The sequence below is a fragment of the Rhincodon typus genome, chromosome 8 (genome assembly GCF_021869965.1).
Source record: "Rhincodon typus isolate 14 chromosome 8, sRhiTyp1.1, whole genome shotgun sequence".
Taxonomy (NCBI): Eukaryota; Metazoa; Chordata; class Chondrichthyes; order Orectolobiformes; family Rhincodontidae; genus Rhincodon; species Rhincodon typus.
Window position 1 is genome coordinate 64101879 of NC_063339.1, and position 16114 is coordinate 64117992.

Sequence of the window (16114 nt, forward strand, 5' to 3'; positions counted from 1 at the left end):
TGCTGAATGTGGAACCTCGCACTGCGTAAATTGGGGCCATACTTCCTACATTGCTATCAGGTACTTCAGAGGTATCATTGGCAATAAGGCCATTTCACTCAACGAAAGGTAAACTCTTTCTGTGACTCGAACAACATGTGTTTTAAATATCTTGCAAAATTCCCGAACTCTACTTACTGTATAGGCCTCGCTTTATCTTTTTAAACATGAGGCCATTTCTTCCAAAAGGTGGTATTTGCTATCAGTTGCAAATCCACTTCAGGTTTTGTCTGCCAACGCTGCTCCACGCTTCTAACCAGGTCTTCCAAGTCCAGCTTCTTCACAAATGTAGTGCATGTCTTCCCACAAAGAGCTCTGTCAGCTCACTATAGCATCAAAGCGAGAATAACTCACCCCTTCAGGGGCATTAGCTGCAATAAGATAGGTTTAAATGTCCAATGTGAATGTTAATGAACGGATGAATGGATGAATGAGTAAATGCATGGTGTGGTTGGATGAGTAGGTGGGCACAGCAGGTAGGGTGAGAGAAGAACATGAGTAAGTGAGTAGAGTAGCAGGTGGAGGAGGTTGGTCAGTCAGTAGATAATCAGGTCAGATCGAGAGGGGTTGCCAGGTTAGGAGTGTAATTGAGTGTTGGGGACTAGTCATGTCCAGCTGTGGAGCAGAGAGATGGTTGGAGTTAGGTACTTGCAAGAGACAACTGAGTCAGAGTCAGAGACTGTTGCAGAGCTTCCAGACAGCAAGGGAATTGCCTGTCAGACATTCAAACTTGGGAATTCCCACGGTGTGTCAAGGTCTTCTTATTTTAAACAATTAACCTTTCAATTGACAGAGAGATAGGAATCACAGGGCTATTCGAAACAATGATGACGAGTTGTCCTCAAACACCTCATTAATTATTACTGTTTAATCCCTGATAGAAATACATCATTTAAGATAGTAACCACCTAGCAGTCAGGTGCCATTTTTCATACTTGTGAGAGCAAGCTTACACAAACATACATATAAGCTTGTTTTTAGAAGCCAATAGGAACCACAGTGCAACAAAGTATCCCAGGACACATCGGGAATATTCCATGCCACGGCTCAAGGAGATATCAGAATAAACCTTACATAAAGCTAAGGTTTAAAGAGCATTTTAAAGGAGGGGAAAGGTAGAGAAATGGAGAACTCTAGGAAGGAAATTATGGAGCTTAAATTAAAGGCAGCTGAACACATGGCCACAAATGGTGCAGTAAACAAAATCAAGGATGCGCAAAAGACCAGAATTTGAAGAAAGCAGAGATCTGGTATTGCTTGTATGAGATTACAGAAATAGGGAAAGATGAGGCCAAGGAAGGATATGAAAAAAAATTTTAAAAATGATGCTTTGCCAGACAAGAGGCAAGTTTAGGTTAGAATCAGTGAAATGGACTTGGCATAAGTTCAGATGCGAGTGACAGTTTTGGCTGAGTACAAGCTTACACAGTGAGGAAAGTGGGCTGTCAGCCAGGGGAGCATTCGCTTCTAATTCATTCACAGGATGTGGGCTGGCTAAGCCAGCATTTATCGCCCATCCCTAACTGACCACAGGGCAGTTAAGAGTCAGTCATATTACTGTGGATCTGGAATTATGTGTAGGCCACACCAGGTAAGGATAACAGTCTTTTTCCCCAAAGGACATTTGTGTACCAGATGGGATTTTCCTGAGACTCTTAATACCAGACTTTTATTGAATTCAAATTCCACTAGCTGCCGTGATAGGATTCGAACTCAGGTCCCCAGAAAATTACCTGGGTCCCGGGATTACTAGTCTAGCAGTAATACCCAGGCCATTGTTTCCCTTAGTCTAGCAATAATAAATACTGTACGGATAAAGATTTCAGCAACTCATGAGTGGGTTTGAAAACATTATGGAGATGGAAGTTGACCAGATGTTGGTCAGAAGTTCACCTCAGGGTCAAACACAACAGCAGAGTTATGGTCTGGCTTCGATGATTTATTTGATTTGATTTATTGTCATGTGTATCTAAGTTCAGTGAAAAGCCTTGTTTGTAAGCAGTACAGGCAGATCATAGTAAGCAAGGACATACAGATCATTGTGTGCATGGACAGAGTGAGGCAATCAAGTTACACTGCACAGGAGATGCACAAAGCAATATCAGCATTAACAAGATCAACATTACTTGAAGTTACAGGATCCATTCATCAGTCTATTAACAGCAGGGAAGAAGCTGTTCTTGAATCTATTGGTGCATGTGTTAAAACTTCTGTATCTTCTGCCTGACGGAAGAGGTGTAGGAGAGCATTGCTAGAGTGGGATGGGTCTTTGGTAATGTTGGCAGCCTTTCTGCCGCACGGGAAGTGTAAATGGAGTGCATGGATGGGAGGTTGGCTTCCGTGATGGTCTGGACTGTGCGCACAACCTTCTGTAGTTTCTTAGGGTCCTTGGCAGAGCAGTTGCCATATCAAGACATTATGCACCCGGACAGTATGTTTTTTATGATGCATCTGTAGAAGTTAGTGAGAGTCCTAATGGGCATGCTGAATTTCCTAAGCCACCTGAGGAAGAAGAGGCATTATTGTACCTTCCTGACCATTACATCTATGTGGGAAGTCCAGGACAGGTTGTTGGTTATAGTCACTCTGAGGAACCTGAAGCTATCAACCCTCTCAATCTCCACTCCATTGATGTAACGGAGTGTGTTCTCCTTTTTTTCTGAAGTCAATGATCAGTTCTTTAGTTTTGCTGGCATTGAGAGAGAGGTTGTTATCTTTGCACCGTGACACCATGCCCTCTATCTCCTTTCTGTATTCTGACTCGTTGTTATGTGATATCTGTCCTACCATGATGGTGTTGTCAGCGAACTTGTAGATGGCGCTCGCTCAGAATTTGGTTACACAATCGTGGGTGTACAGGAAGTACAGTAGGGGGCTCAAAACTGGAGGATCCTTGAAGGGCTCCAGTGTTGAGGGTTATCGTGGAGGAGGTGCAGTTGTCTATCTTCACTGATTGTGGTCTATGGGTCAGGAAGCTGAGGATCCAGTTGCAGAGGGCTGAGCCAAGATGTAGGCAGATAAAAGATAAAAAAATGAAAATGGTGGTGAGGGAACAGGATTTGTGACAGGCATCCCCAAAACTTAGCTAGATGAAACTGCCAATCATTCAACATTGAGGCAAGCAATATGACAAAATGGAGATAGTGGAAGGGTCAAGAGAGATGACAGTGAGAGAGGTAAGTGTTGAGTTTACAAGTAGAACCTAACACTGTGGGTGGAAATTTCTCCACTCTAGAAAAGGTGGGAAAGGTCAGGAAGGGTATATACAGGGTTGGCGTGGGAGAAACAGGCCATCTCATTAACTACGTTCTGGGTGACAATCCATGGCTAACCAACTCAACCACCACTAATTAAGGGCCTAAAGTGGTCGAATGATCTGCCACCAGCCCAATTACTGCCTTCCTGACTGGGTAACCTTGGTGGCTCCAAATTTGGCATTTGATGGCACAGGTGGGGTATTGGGGGTGGGTAGTGAAAATAACATCCTTGTCCTTGCCTCTGGCTCCCCACACCCCACATCTCCTGCCCCAAACTCCCACTCTACGATAAAATGTACCTTTTACTGACCACAGTCTTAGGCCAGCATGGAGTTTGGAAGTATTAATACTGTACACAATGGCTACCCATCTGATTGGCCAGCACCTTCAGGCAGATGGGGTGAACTGCTCATCTACAGGTCTTGTTGGGTCAAGACACCGACCACTCAGCACATAGTATCTGATTGGCACTTGATCTGGTGAAATTTTCCAATGGTGGAGGTCTCATAGCCTTAAAGATGCCCCTTTCCACACTTTGCCTGCAAAATGGAAAATGCCAGCCCTGTTTTACAGTTCATGTCATCAAGATGTAGCAAATTCATGAACAACAGATGGGGGCTAGGATAGATACCAGAAAATTAATATGATGCGAAGAACATATTTATAATTGATACTATTTGAGACCAACAGTATTTCCCATGCTCTGTCCAACATTCCTCTGAATATTAATTGCTGCAGTTTTTGCAATTGAGTAAAACTGATGTTCATAATTCCACTACACTTCAAAATTAGTAATGGAACTTGAAGCTCTTTAGGCAAGTGAGTGAAGCAATAAGTCAAGTTGATATTTCTTGTTTACCTGAAAGAAACTTGATGGTTGGTTCTTTGGCACTTAGAGAACTCAATCTTATTAGTAAAAAGTTCCTCGTGAGTAACATACGATCTAATAGCGATAAGACTTACATTTATATTATTTTTTGAATAAGTTTAAGTACAGTAGCATAAAACATAATCTACAGCAGGATTGTTGCCTCACATTGTCAGACAGTCAATACCGAGGCAGTGCCTCATTTTAATAGAGTCAGAATTGACGGCCTGCCACTTGATTAGAGGGTATTGAGGTAGAGCTGAATTGTCAGAAGGACAGAACTGTGGGAGTGCATTATTGTCACAGGGACAATACTGAGGCAGTGCCTCATTCTAAAGCAGTTAGAATTGAGGGAGTGCCACACAATTACAGTGTCAGTACTGAGCCATTGCAGCACTGTGAGAGGGTCAGACTGAGGGAGTGCCTCATTGTCAAAGGGTCAGTACTGAGGGTGTGAATCATTGTCAGATGGTCAATACTGAGACACTGCCTCATGTAATGGGGTCAGAATTGAGCGAGTCCCACACGATTGAAGGGTCAGTACTGAGGTATTGCAGCTCTACCAGAAGGTCAGTACTGAGGAAGTGCGTTATTGTCAGAGGGTCAGTAATGAGGTATTGAAGTACTGTCAGAGGAGAGTACTGACGTGTTACAGCACTATCAGATGGTCAGTACTGTTGGAGTGCATTACTGTGAGAGGGTCAATAATGAGGCAATGACTCATCCTAAAGGGGTTAGAACTGTGGGAGGGTCACATGATTGCAGCACTGTGAGAAGGTCAGACTGAGGGAGTGCCTCATTGTCAGATGGTCAGTACAGTCAGAGCTTCAGTACTGAAGTAGTGCCTCATTGTCAAAGATTCTGCACTCTGAGGTATTGCAGCAGTGTCAGTTGGTCAGAACCATGGGAGTGCATCATTGTCAGAGGGTCAGCATTGAGGCATTGAAGCCCTGTCAGAGTGTCAGTACTGAGGTATTGCAACACTGTCAGATGTTCAGAACTGTGAGAGTGCATTATTGTTACAGGATCAGTACAGAGAAGAGCCTTATTCTAAAGGGGTTGGAATTGAGGGAGTGCCACATAATTACAGGGTCCAGTACTGAGGTGTTGCAGCACTGTGAGAGGGTCAGCACTGAGATAATGCCTCACTGTCAGAGGGTCAGCACTGAGACAGTGCTTCATTGTCAGAGGGTCAGAATTGAGGGAGTGCCAAACGATTCGTGGGTCAGTACTGAGATATGGTAGCTCCATAAGAGGGTCAGTACTGAGGCATTGAAGCACTGTCAGAGTTTCAGTCCTGAGGGAGTGCCTCATTGTCAGATGCTCACTTTTGAGAGTGTCTCTTTTATAAAGGGTCAATACAGAGGCAGTGCCTCATTGCAAGGAAGTCTGTACTGAAGCATTGCCTCATTGCAAAGGGGTGAGAATTTGAGGGTATGCCACACGTTTAGAGGATCAGTCCTGAGGCAGTGCAGCACAGTCAGAGCGTCAGTACTGAGGGTGTGGCTTAATGTAAGAGATTCAGTCCTGAGAGTGTGCCTCATTGTCAGTGGATCTGTTCTGAGACAGTGCCTCAATGTAATGGAGTAATAATTGAGAGAGTGCTACACAGTTAGGGGGTTAGTACTGAGATATTGTAACACTGTCAGAGGTTCAGAAATGAACAAGTGAATTATTGTCAGCGAGGAAGCACTGAGGCAGTGCCTCATTCTAATGGGATCAGAATTGAGATTGTGTCTCACTAAATAGAGTGTCAGGACTGGGGTAATACAGCTCCACCAGAGGGTGAATACTAAGGAAGCGCATCTTTACTGAGGGAGTGCCTTATTGTCAGAGATGCAGTTCTGAGAGTGTCAGAGTGTCCATTCTGAGGCAGTGCTTCAATGTAATGGGGTCAGAATTGCGCAAGTGCTTCACGATTAGAGACTCAGTACTGAGGGAGTGCAGCACTGTCAGGGGGTCAGTACATCAAGGGAGTGCTTTCTGAGGCAGTGCCTAAATGAAATGGCTCAGAATAGCTACGACCAAAGTTACAACCAAAGCAATTGGTTATATGTTCATTTTCACACTTAGTTTTTGGCAGCAATGACTTCTCCAAAGTGTACTGCAACATCAATTTTAAATAAACTTGGCAAGGAACTGGGGAGGACTAAAACAAAATACACATGACAAGTTCCCCTCACAATGTAAAGGATTTCTCTCCTCAACTCATGATGTGTTCAGTTCATGTATATCTTAGCAATATAGTAAGATACATCAACAATTTTTGCAAAGATTTTTTCAAAGTTGTTGTGATACTCCAGAACCTACCAATTAATGACCTCAGAGCTTGCTAATATATTGGCATTTATTGTTGATATTAAACACAAGTATATTATTTAAACAGAATAACAATCCACTTTGCCAAAGGAACCAATAGCTTTAAAACAGTCTTAATGGACTCCATATGAATTCTGGGACATGCTGTTCATAGAATGTTCTATTTTTGAACAACAACATTCCTTTTTAAAGTGCATCAGATGTATTAATAATAGATACTACCACAAATACCTGCATTCTATTTTCAAACTTATCATACAAACACTATTCACCAGTGCCTTTCAAACATGTGTTATTAATTGAAAATCTGAAAATAAATCCTTTTCAATTTTCCATTCTGAATTATCTTCAGAACATAAAAATCATGTGCAAAGACAATTGCTATAACGTGAAAGTAATTATATGAATTCATTGTCTCGGAATAATAAAAAAAAGTCAATTAATAGCACTAAAATTGAGAAACAAATATGATAATTAATGAAGCAATTTTAGGTTTAATTATTCATAGATCCTTCTTTTTTAAACTATTGTTTGGATGCATGCCTTATAGGAAAAAAAAAGCTAGAGATTATAATCTAGTTATGAATTAAGATACCTAAACACGTAAAATCTCATTCAAATTACATTGTTCAGGTACTGGAGCGCAAAAGGGCACAAGCAAATCCATTTTCTCAGGTAATTAAAGCACATAAGAATCAAACAAATAATAAAAAATGAGTTGTAACTGGTAAATGAAACTCCAGAGCTAAGCATGGTAGCTACACAGATACTCCAATGCAATAATGAGGTGGTGCTGCATCAACAGAAACGTCATCCTTGAAATGAGGTGTTAAACTAAAGTTCAAGTAGGTATTACAGATCAAATAAAAATCAAGTCTTTGGTTCAACACTTTACTGATTCAGTGACCCATGGGCCCGAAACGTCAGCTTTCCTGCTCCTCTGATGCTGCTTGGCCTGCTGTGTTCATCCAGCTCTACACCTTGTTATCTCAGATTCTCCAGCATCAGCAGTTCCTACTATCTCTGAAACAATCTTCACATTCTTGGTGTTTTATCAGAATCTCTGAATGGGTGTGAGCACATGTTGGCACTGGCAAAGGACTGGACGAGGCTCAGCTGATATCAACAGAAAATGACGGAAGGAAAAAATCGGGAGCAAACACAAAGTTATCTGCTATCAACGGTGCAACTAACAGCTTCTATGCTGATAATGTTAGCAGTTTTGTCTATGCCAAAAATAGCAAGTGGGAAAATACAATGGAACATTTGCAGAATATACATGCTTTCAGCACATGTTTTGTTGTTGGGGACTTTTTAATTCATTCATGGAATTAGCATGTCATTGGCTAAGCCAGGATTTATTGCCCATCCTGAGAATTGCCATTAAAAAAGTGGTAGTAAGCTGTCTTCTGGAACTGGCGCACTCTTTGGGTTGTAGGTGCTGTTAGGAAGGGAGTCCCAAGATTTTAACCCAATGACAGTGAAGAAACATCAATATAGTTCCACATCAGGATGACGTGTGATCTGCAGGGGAAATTGTAAGTGGGAGTGTTGTTGTGCATCTGCTGCTTTTGTCCTTCTAGGTTTTGAAGGTACTGTTGAAGGAGCCTTGGTGCAAAGCAGTAATTGTAGTAGATCGTATTATACAGCCACCACTATGAACCGGTGGTAATGGGAGTGAATGTTGGATGAGGTACCAATCAGGTGGACTACTTTGTCCTGGAGGTCCTTGAGTGTCCCATCCAGGCAAGTGCAGAGTATTCCATCACATTCCCACCTTGGGCCTTGTAGATGGTGGTCAGGCTTTCAGGTGTTAGGAGATGAATTACTCACTGCAGAATTCCCTGCTTTAAACCTGTATTTGTAGCCTTTGACACTCCAATTCAAATAGAGAAAGTTGAAGAAAGGGCTACTTTCTAATGGGCAAAATTGCTAAATTGCTCTTTAAAACAATTTATTTGAAATATGAACTACAAAGTAAATTTAGAGAGCTCTATGCACAATTTTTAAAAACAAAATACTGTGGAACCCAGAAATCAAAATCAAAAACAAAAACTGAGAACTACTCAGCGGATCAGGCAAAACTGTGGCATGAGAAACTGTTAATATTTCAGATGATTTCATCAGACATGAACAAATTTTAAATCTGCCAGAGGTTTTTTTTTATATCAAGTATGGAAGCAGGGATAGGGGCATTAGGACAAGAGGAAAGGCATGAGAGAGGATGGAAGACAGAAGAAACAAAAGGGATCATTGTCCCCTGCCTCTCCTGCCTTCCACTCAGTCATATACCTCTCCTTTTGTTCTCCTCCCTTGCTTCTCCGTATCTCTATACTTGCTCACAACTTACTGACATCACCAACTTTTCCAATTCTGGTAAAAGGTCAACTCTTTCAGTCTCCAGAGATGCTGCCTGATCTGCTGAGTCTTTCTGATTTTCTCTACTTTTATCTCTGTAAATCCTGTTTAGTGATAGAACAAGGCATATTTTGAAAAGGGGGCTCTCACTGCACTAAATCAAATACATCATACCTGAGACTCTTCCAAAGTAAAAATAAAATAGTATTTACCTGTTGAATGTAAATATCAATAACCATTTTCTATATAATATACACCATCAGCTGTATTTTAAGTTAAGCAAAATCTTTCAAATAATTGAGTGGAAGTGGATGATCACTGACACCCAGTTTGGGTTCCATTAGTGCCACTTAGCTCCTGATCTCATTACAGCCTTGATTCAAGCATGGACAAAAGAGCTGAATTCCAGAGGTGAGGTGAAAGTGACAGCTCTTGACAGCAAGGCTGCATTCAACAGACTGTGGCATCAAGGAGCATAAAACTACAATCAATAGGTATCGGGGGGAAAACTCGTCACCTGGACTGGTTGGAGTTATACTTGGCACATAGAAAGATGGTCGTGGTTGTTGGAGGTCAGTCAGCTCTGCAGGAGTTCCTCAGGGTGGTGTCCTAGCTCAAACTATCTTCAGCTGCTTCATCAATGACCTTCCATCAATTATAAGGTCAGAAATGGGGATACTTGCCCATGATTGCACAACATTTAGCACCATTCGTGACTCCTCACATACTGAAGCAGTCCATGTTCAAATGCAAGAAGATCTAGTCAATATCCAGTTTTCAGCTGGAAACTGGGAATAACATCAATGCCACACAAATGCCAGGCAATTACCATCTCCAATAAGAGACAATATAATCACCACCCCTTGACATGCAATGGTGTTACCATCACTGAACCCCCCACTATCAACATCTTGGGGGTTAGCCTGACCAGAAACTCAACATAAACACAGTGGGGGCAAGAACAGGTCAGAGACTAGGAATACTGTGGAAAGTAACTCACCTCCTAACTCTTAAAAGCCTGTCCACCATATACAAGGCAAAGCCAAGAGTGTGATGGAATACTTCCCACTTGCCTGGATAGTTGCAGCTTCAAAAACGCTCAAGAAGCTTGACTGAGCGACACTAAAGCAATGATAATATATTTCCAACTCAGGATGGTGAGTGGCTTGGAGGGGAACTTGCAGGTAGTGGTGCTCCCATATGTCTACTCCTTAAGAAGCTTGACACCATCCAGGACAAAGCAGCCTGCTTGATTGGCACCACATCCACAAACATCCACTCCTTCCACCACTGATACTCAGTAGCAGCAGTATACATTACTTACAAGACACACTGCAGAAATTCACCAAAGATCTTTGGACAGCACTTTCCAAACCCACAACCACTTCCATCTAGGACAAGGGCAGTAGACATATGGGAGCACCACTACCTGCAAGTTCCCCTCCAAGCCACTCACCATCCTGACTTGGAAATATATCATCATTGCTTTAATGTTGCTCAGTCAATATCCTGGAATTCCCTCTCTATGGCATTGTGGATCAACCTACAACAGACTGAAGCAGTTCAAGAAATCAGTTCACCACCACCCTCTCAAAGACAGTTAGAAAGAAGCAATAAATGCTCGCACAGCCAGCAACACCCACATCCCATAAATGAATTTTAAAAAAAGGCCAGCACCATCTTAAAATCTAGGTTCAAATGTCTGGACATATTTTAAACAGTGGAAGAGTTACAGGTATATTGCTTCTCTACAGTTTATTTATTTTATGTCAAATCCTGCCAATGAAGATCATTTTATCCAAACTCAGAACCGTATTACAGGCTAAGACTCAAAATAGGAATCTAACCAGCTTTGATTCAAATGTTTAAGTTGGCCAATATGTTTTGTCTCACAGCTTTTACTATTCATGGCTGAAAGACTGGCATTTCCCTTTTCTGCTTATACAAACATATGTTGTAGAGGAATGGGATAGTACTCTGCAATTTAAAGCTGGCACCCCTAAAAACTTCTGACACATCATACAGAATCATGTGTGGACAAAACTAGGCAATGTGCCAAATACTTGCATATTGATTATAGGTGCTATTCCAGTTAAATTTTTAATTAGAAAAAGAATATGAATTAGTTTCATTTTATTTTTTAATTGATTCTATTTTAGAAACTAAATAAAACAATCTGGCATCTTTTAAGCTATATGCTACAAAACATTTACAAGTGATCATTCAAACAGCATAAACAGCAAGGGTATACAGTCAAGAGTGTTATAAAATTTATTTTTGAGGAAAATTTTACCAAATATAAAGACAGTTTTATCATTGTTATTTTCCCTAAATTAATAATAAGTTACTCCATTCCAATATTTTGGTAAATTGTCATTTTAAGGAAGTTACAAACAAACAAATTATTACACAGGTATCATACAATTCAGTACGAGCCTCTCGCAATGAACTCAAGTTAAAAGAAAATGCAAACCAGATTTCTGTACTTAACAAGAAAATAACTGATTATTCTGAACAAATTGTCTTTAACCAATGGCAAAAAGGAAATAGGAATGGCTAACTCAACCTCTTGTTAAATACTCCCATTCACAAACAGACAGACACACAAAGCAGCAAGACCTGGATATTAAGGGTGGAAAAAGAAAGAAAAACGGGCTCAGTTCAATAGCACCAGTTTGGATTCAGTGACAACAGGATTCAGCGAGTTGTTTTCTTTTGCTTTCTTTCAAGTCTTAAGTGCACAAGCAAACTTCTGTCAACATCTATGTCTTTCACTCGGTGGTTGTGGATTTGTCCTTTCAATGTCTTTGAAGCCATTTTACTTTTGATTTTTGCAATGACGAGATGCTGTTTTCCATATGAAGATGGTCATCCTTTAATTTGATAGTTGATCAGGGTTTTCTTTCAAGATTTTTTTCTTCAAAGCTTTCTGGGAGGTCTTTTCTTCCCCACACGGAAAGAGAAAAGGAAACAGGATGCTGTATGCAGGCTGAATGATTTCACTTTGGCACTTACAGCTTTTCAAAGCTCTACAGCTCAACCAGACAGCTGTTGCAGGTAGAATCTTCTCAACTTGAAAGATTTTTGGTGCCATTCAGTCTTGACTTCCCCTTATTTTCACTTCCGTAAAGGAACATTGCATGGCACAGCTCAACAATATGCATTCTTTGCTTTATCAAGTTGCAATATTTTTCTGTTTATTAAATTAAATCAGTCCCACTTCCATTTCAATTTATTGTTTAACTTAAAAAATGAAAAATATGCGGTTTCTTACAGCACTTTCGTTTACATCTATAAAATCCCAGATCCTGCCTCTAGTAGGAAGCAACTGTGCCAACTGCATGCCTTGGTTTTTCTTCAGTAATGATGCGACCACACTTGCAACCTTTTTCCAACCTGCTCCTTTAGGCAAATATTCTCTGCAACCAATGTCAATTTGAATGTCGAATTGATTGTAAGCCTGTTGCTGAAAGAGAACTTAAAACATTCAAGTATCGCTAAAAGGAGACAAGAAGTTGAACATCTTTATCTTGTACTAATCAGCACTAGGATGCAAGAAACAGGTTTGAAAAAAGTGACCATGATTTATGCAGATGGGAAGAGGGTCAAGTCATCATTCACTGAATCTCCCAAAATCTTATGAAAAGGCCTCTGTCCACCACCTTTGGCCCCTAGTGATGTCCAGTCTACCTCAAAATTGGCTGCAATTGGAAGGTGAAACTCCCAATGTCTCAGTGTTACTTTGCAGTGAGCCCGCAAGTGTTTTTCTTCACTGTGAGGATGCTGCCATCAAGGCAAATTCACTGTTAAAATGGAGCTATCAAACAAGCATTTGCTTTTAACTATCTATAAATACAAAGGATCCTGATTAATGTAGCAAAAGAAACATTAGTGATTTGAACCAGGTCGATCTTATTGATGATGTGATCCTTGATTGGGGTTTATAAGTTGGACCAATCAGGAAACCCAGGCTGACAATTATAAACAGGAGATTCAGAATCTCCTAACTTCGGGGACTGACACTGAGCTGGCTGGTCACAGCCAGTGTACTGTGCACATGTAAATGCCTATGTGCAGTCATTTCAGGAACTGTACATACTTTGCACCTAGGAGATTATGAGACAGCCAGTCCCTGCAGCATCTCCTTGGCAACACCCTGACCAATCAGGATTTACAACTGGCGGGCATTTGCAATATCTCTACGCCAATGATGGCCTAACCAATCAGCACCCTCTTCTCATTCTGTATAAAATGGTGTCCCTTTTGTTCAAGTCTACTTCCTGTGTCATACTTCTGATGACTACTAGATGAAAAGCTTCAGGTTCTTGTTCCATTTTAGCAATGTTTTAAGTTCTGTACTACCAAGCAGTTATTTATATCAAAGAAAGCCAGAAGTCGAAGTTTTCATAAGAAACAGACTTGAAAAAAGGGATACCAATTCATACAAATTGAGAACAGCATGCCGATTGGGTGGGCCATCGTTAGCATGGAGATGCAGCAGGAACATGAAATGTCATTCTTAGTTCTCTGATCAGGCAGGTAGATTCTCAAGGATAAGGGTTGCCATGGGAATGCAGCAGAGTTTGGAATTTTCTACAGATAACACAGTGTGGAGCTGGAGGAACACAGCAGGCCAGGCAGCATCAGAGGAGCAGGAAGGCTGATGCTTTGGGTCGGGACCCTTCTGTCCCCACTATGAAGGATATATTTCCCTCCCCACCCCCATCCGCCTTCCGGAGGGACCGCTCTCTCCGTGACTCCCTCATCCGCTCCACACACCCCTCTAGCCCCACCACCCCCGGCACCTTTCCCCGCAACCGCAGGAGGTGCTACACCTGCCCCTACACCTCCCCTCTTCACCTTCATCCCAGGCCCCAAAAAAAACCTTCCACATTAAACAGAAGTTCACCTGCACATCCGCTAAGGTGGTCTATTGGATCCGTTGTTCCCAATGTGGCCTTCTCTACATCGTTGAGACCAAGCGGAGGCTCGCAGACCACTTTGTAGAGCACCTGCGCTCAGTTCGTGACAAACGACAACACCTCCCAGTCGCAAACCACTTCAACTCCCCTCCCACTCCCTGGACGACATGTCCATCCTTGTCCTCCTCCAGTGTCACAACGACACCACCCAGAAACTGGAGGAACAGCACCTCATATTCCGCTTTGGAAGCCTACAACCCAATGGTCTCAATGTGGACTTTACTAGCTTCAAAATCTCCCCACCCCCGGCCTCATCCCAAGATCAACCCTCCCTGTCAGCCCCGCCTCCTTGACCTATCCATTTTCTCTCCTACCTATCCGCACCTCTCACCTCATTGACCAATCCACACCACTACCTACCTGCGATCACCACCTCACCTACCTTTCCCAGCCCAACCCCTCCTCTCTCTCTTTATTTCAGAGCCCCCTTCCTCCTCCTCCATTTCTGAAGAAGTGTCCTGGCCTGCTGTGTTCCTCCAGCTCCACACTGAGTTATCTCAGACTCCAGCATCGGCAGTTCTTACTATCTTGGAATTTTCCATGACCCCTTTTACTTTTACAATAAGAAAAAGCAATATCTAAAGAAATTCCTTTTGTCAACATAAGATACAGTCTGTGCGTTAACATATGGAGCTTCTACCATGCACAAATACATCACATGGCAAGTCCAACAGAACATCTTAAATTGATTCCTAGTGTAATTCTTAGCACAATCTGTATTATTTAATAATGATGTCCAATAGCAGAATCACACCTAATGATCCACAATGAAGATAGCAAGAATACAAAGCACTTTTGTTTCCTTCACAGTTCCCTTTGATACACTATCAATGAATTCTGACAACTATTAATCAAGCAGAAAGCTATACTTTTGACATGTAAAAATGGCCAATATTTTGCTGAAGCATATCCGATTGCTTTTTCGCATAATGTCATAACCCTCAACTGATCCATTTTTACACAAGAGTGTTTGGTAGCAGACATGAATAAGTATCATGTTGTTAAATCATACAATTAGTTATTGGACTGAACTTTTTGTTGTGAATATGCTGCATAGTTAACGAGCAAATACAACAACTTCATAAAATCACAAAATTAATGGAAGAACGATGCAAATTGGCCAGCAAATTGTGATCATTCACAATTCATACCGTATCTGTTTCTTGCCACAAATTGCTGCTGGGTTGTACATCAACAATTCTATGTCCCATTCACATAGAGTCTTACAGCACGTAAACAGACTATTCAGTCCAACCAATCCAGGGTGACCATGATCCCAAACTGAAGTATCCCACCTACCTGTGCTTGGCCCATATCCCTCCAAACATTTCTTGTTCATGTAATTATCTAAATGTCTTTTAAACATTGTAACTGTAGCCGTATCCACCATACTGTAGCCATTCTCTGGACATTCATTCCACATGTAAACCACTCTCTGGGTACACTCTCTGTGTAAAGAAAAAAAAAAGCCTCATGTCTTTTTTAAAATCTTTCTCCTCTCATCTTAAAAATATACCCCCTAGTCTTGAAGTCCCTTACCCTAGGGAAAAGATACCTACCGGCCGCCCTACCTATACCCCTTATTATTTTATAAACCTCTATAAAGGTCACCTCTCCACCTCCTATGCTCCAGTGAAATAAGTCCCAGACTATTCAGCCTCTCCTTATAACTCAAACCCTCCATTCACGGCAACATCCTGGTAAATCGTTTGAGCCCTTTCCAGCTTAATAATTATCCTTCCTACAACAGGGTGTGGTCAGAACTGGCCACAGTACTCCAGAAAAGGCCTCATCAACGTCCTGTACAATCTCAACATAATGTACCAACTCCTATAATCAAACGTCGGAGCAATAAAGGCAAGCATGCTAACTGCCTTCTTAACCGCCTTATGTATATGTGATGCAAATTAATGTACCTGAACCCATATGTGCCTCTATTCAACAACACTAACCCAAGGCCCCATTTTAAATTTTAGAAGTCTTCCCTTTGTATTACCCAAATGTAATATCTCGCATTTATCCAAATTATTAAACTCCATTTGCCACACTTCAGCCCATTGATGCAATTGATCAGGATCAATTTGTAATCTTGGAGAACCTTCTTCACTGTCCACTATACCACCAATCTTGGGTTCCATACACAAACTTACTACCCATGCTTTCTCTATTCTCATCTAAATCATTTATATAAATGACAAACAGAAGTGGACCCTGCACCAATCCCTATGGAACACTGCTTATCACAGATCTCTGGTCCAAAAAACAATGCTTCACCATCACTCTATCAATCC

The 16114-nt window shown here is 41.5% G+C and overlaps 1 protein-coding gene across 7 annotated transcripts in view; it reads right to left on the minus strand.

Annotated features, from left to right (window-relative positions):
• Positions 1 to 11362: 11362 nt before the first annotated feature.
• Positions 11363 to 16114, minus strand: part of fsip1 (fibrous sheath interacting protein 1) — a 56661-nt gene continuing 51909 nt past the window's right edge. For 4 of the 7 annotated variants that reach the window (XM_048600555.1, XM_048600550.1, XM_048600554.1 and 1 more), the window contains one exon: positions 11363 to 12307. In XM_048600555.1, coding sequence (XP_048456512.1) covers positions 12086 to 12307 — 222 coding nt within the window. In that variant the 3' untranslated portion in view covers positions 11363 to 12085. The remainder of the gene's footprint in view (positions 12308 to 16114) is intronic. The other 3 variants (XM_048600548.1, XM_048600547.1, XM_048600551.1) reach the window with 2 other exon arrangements.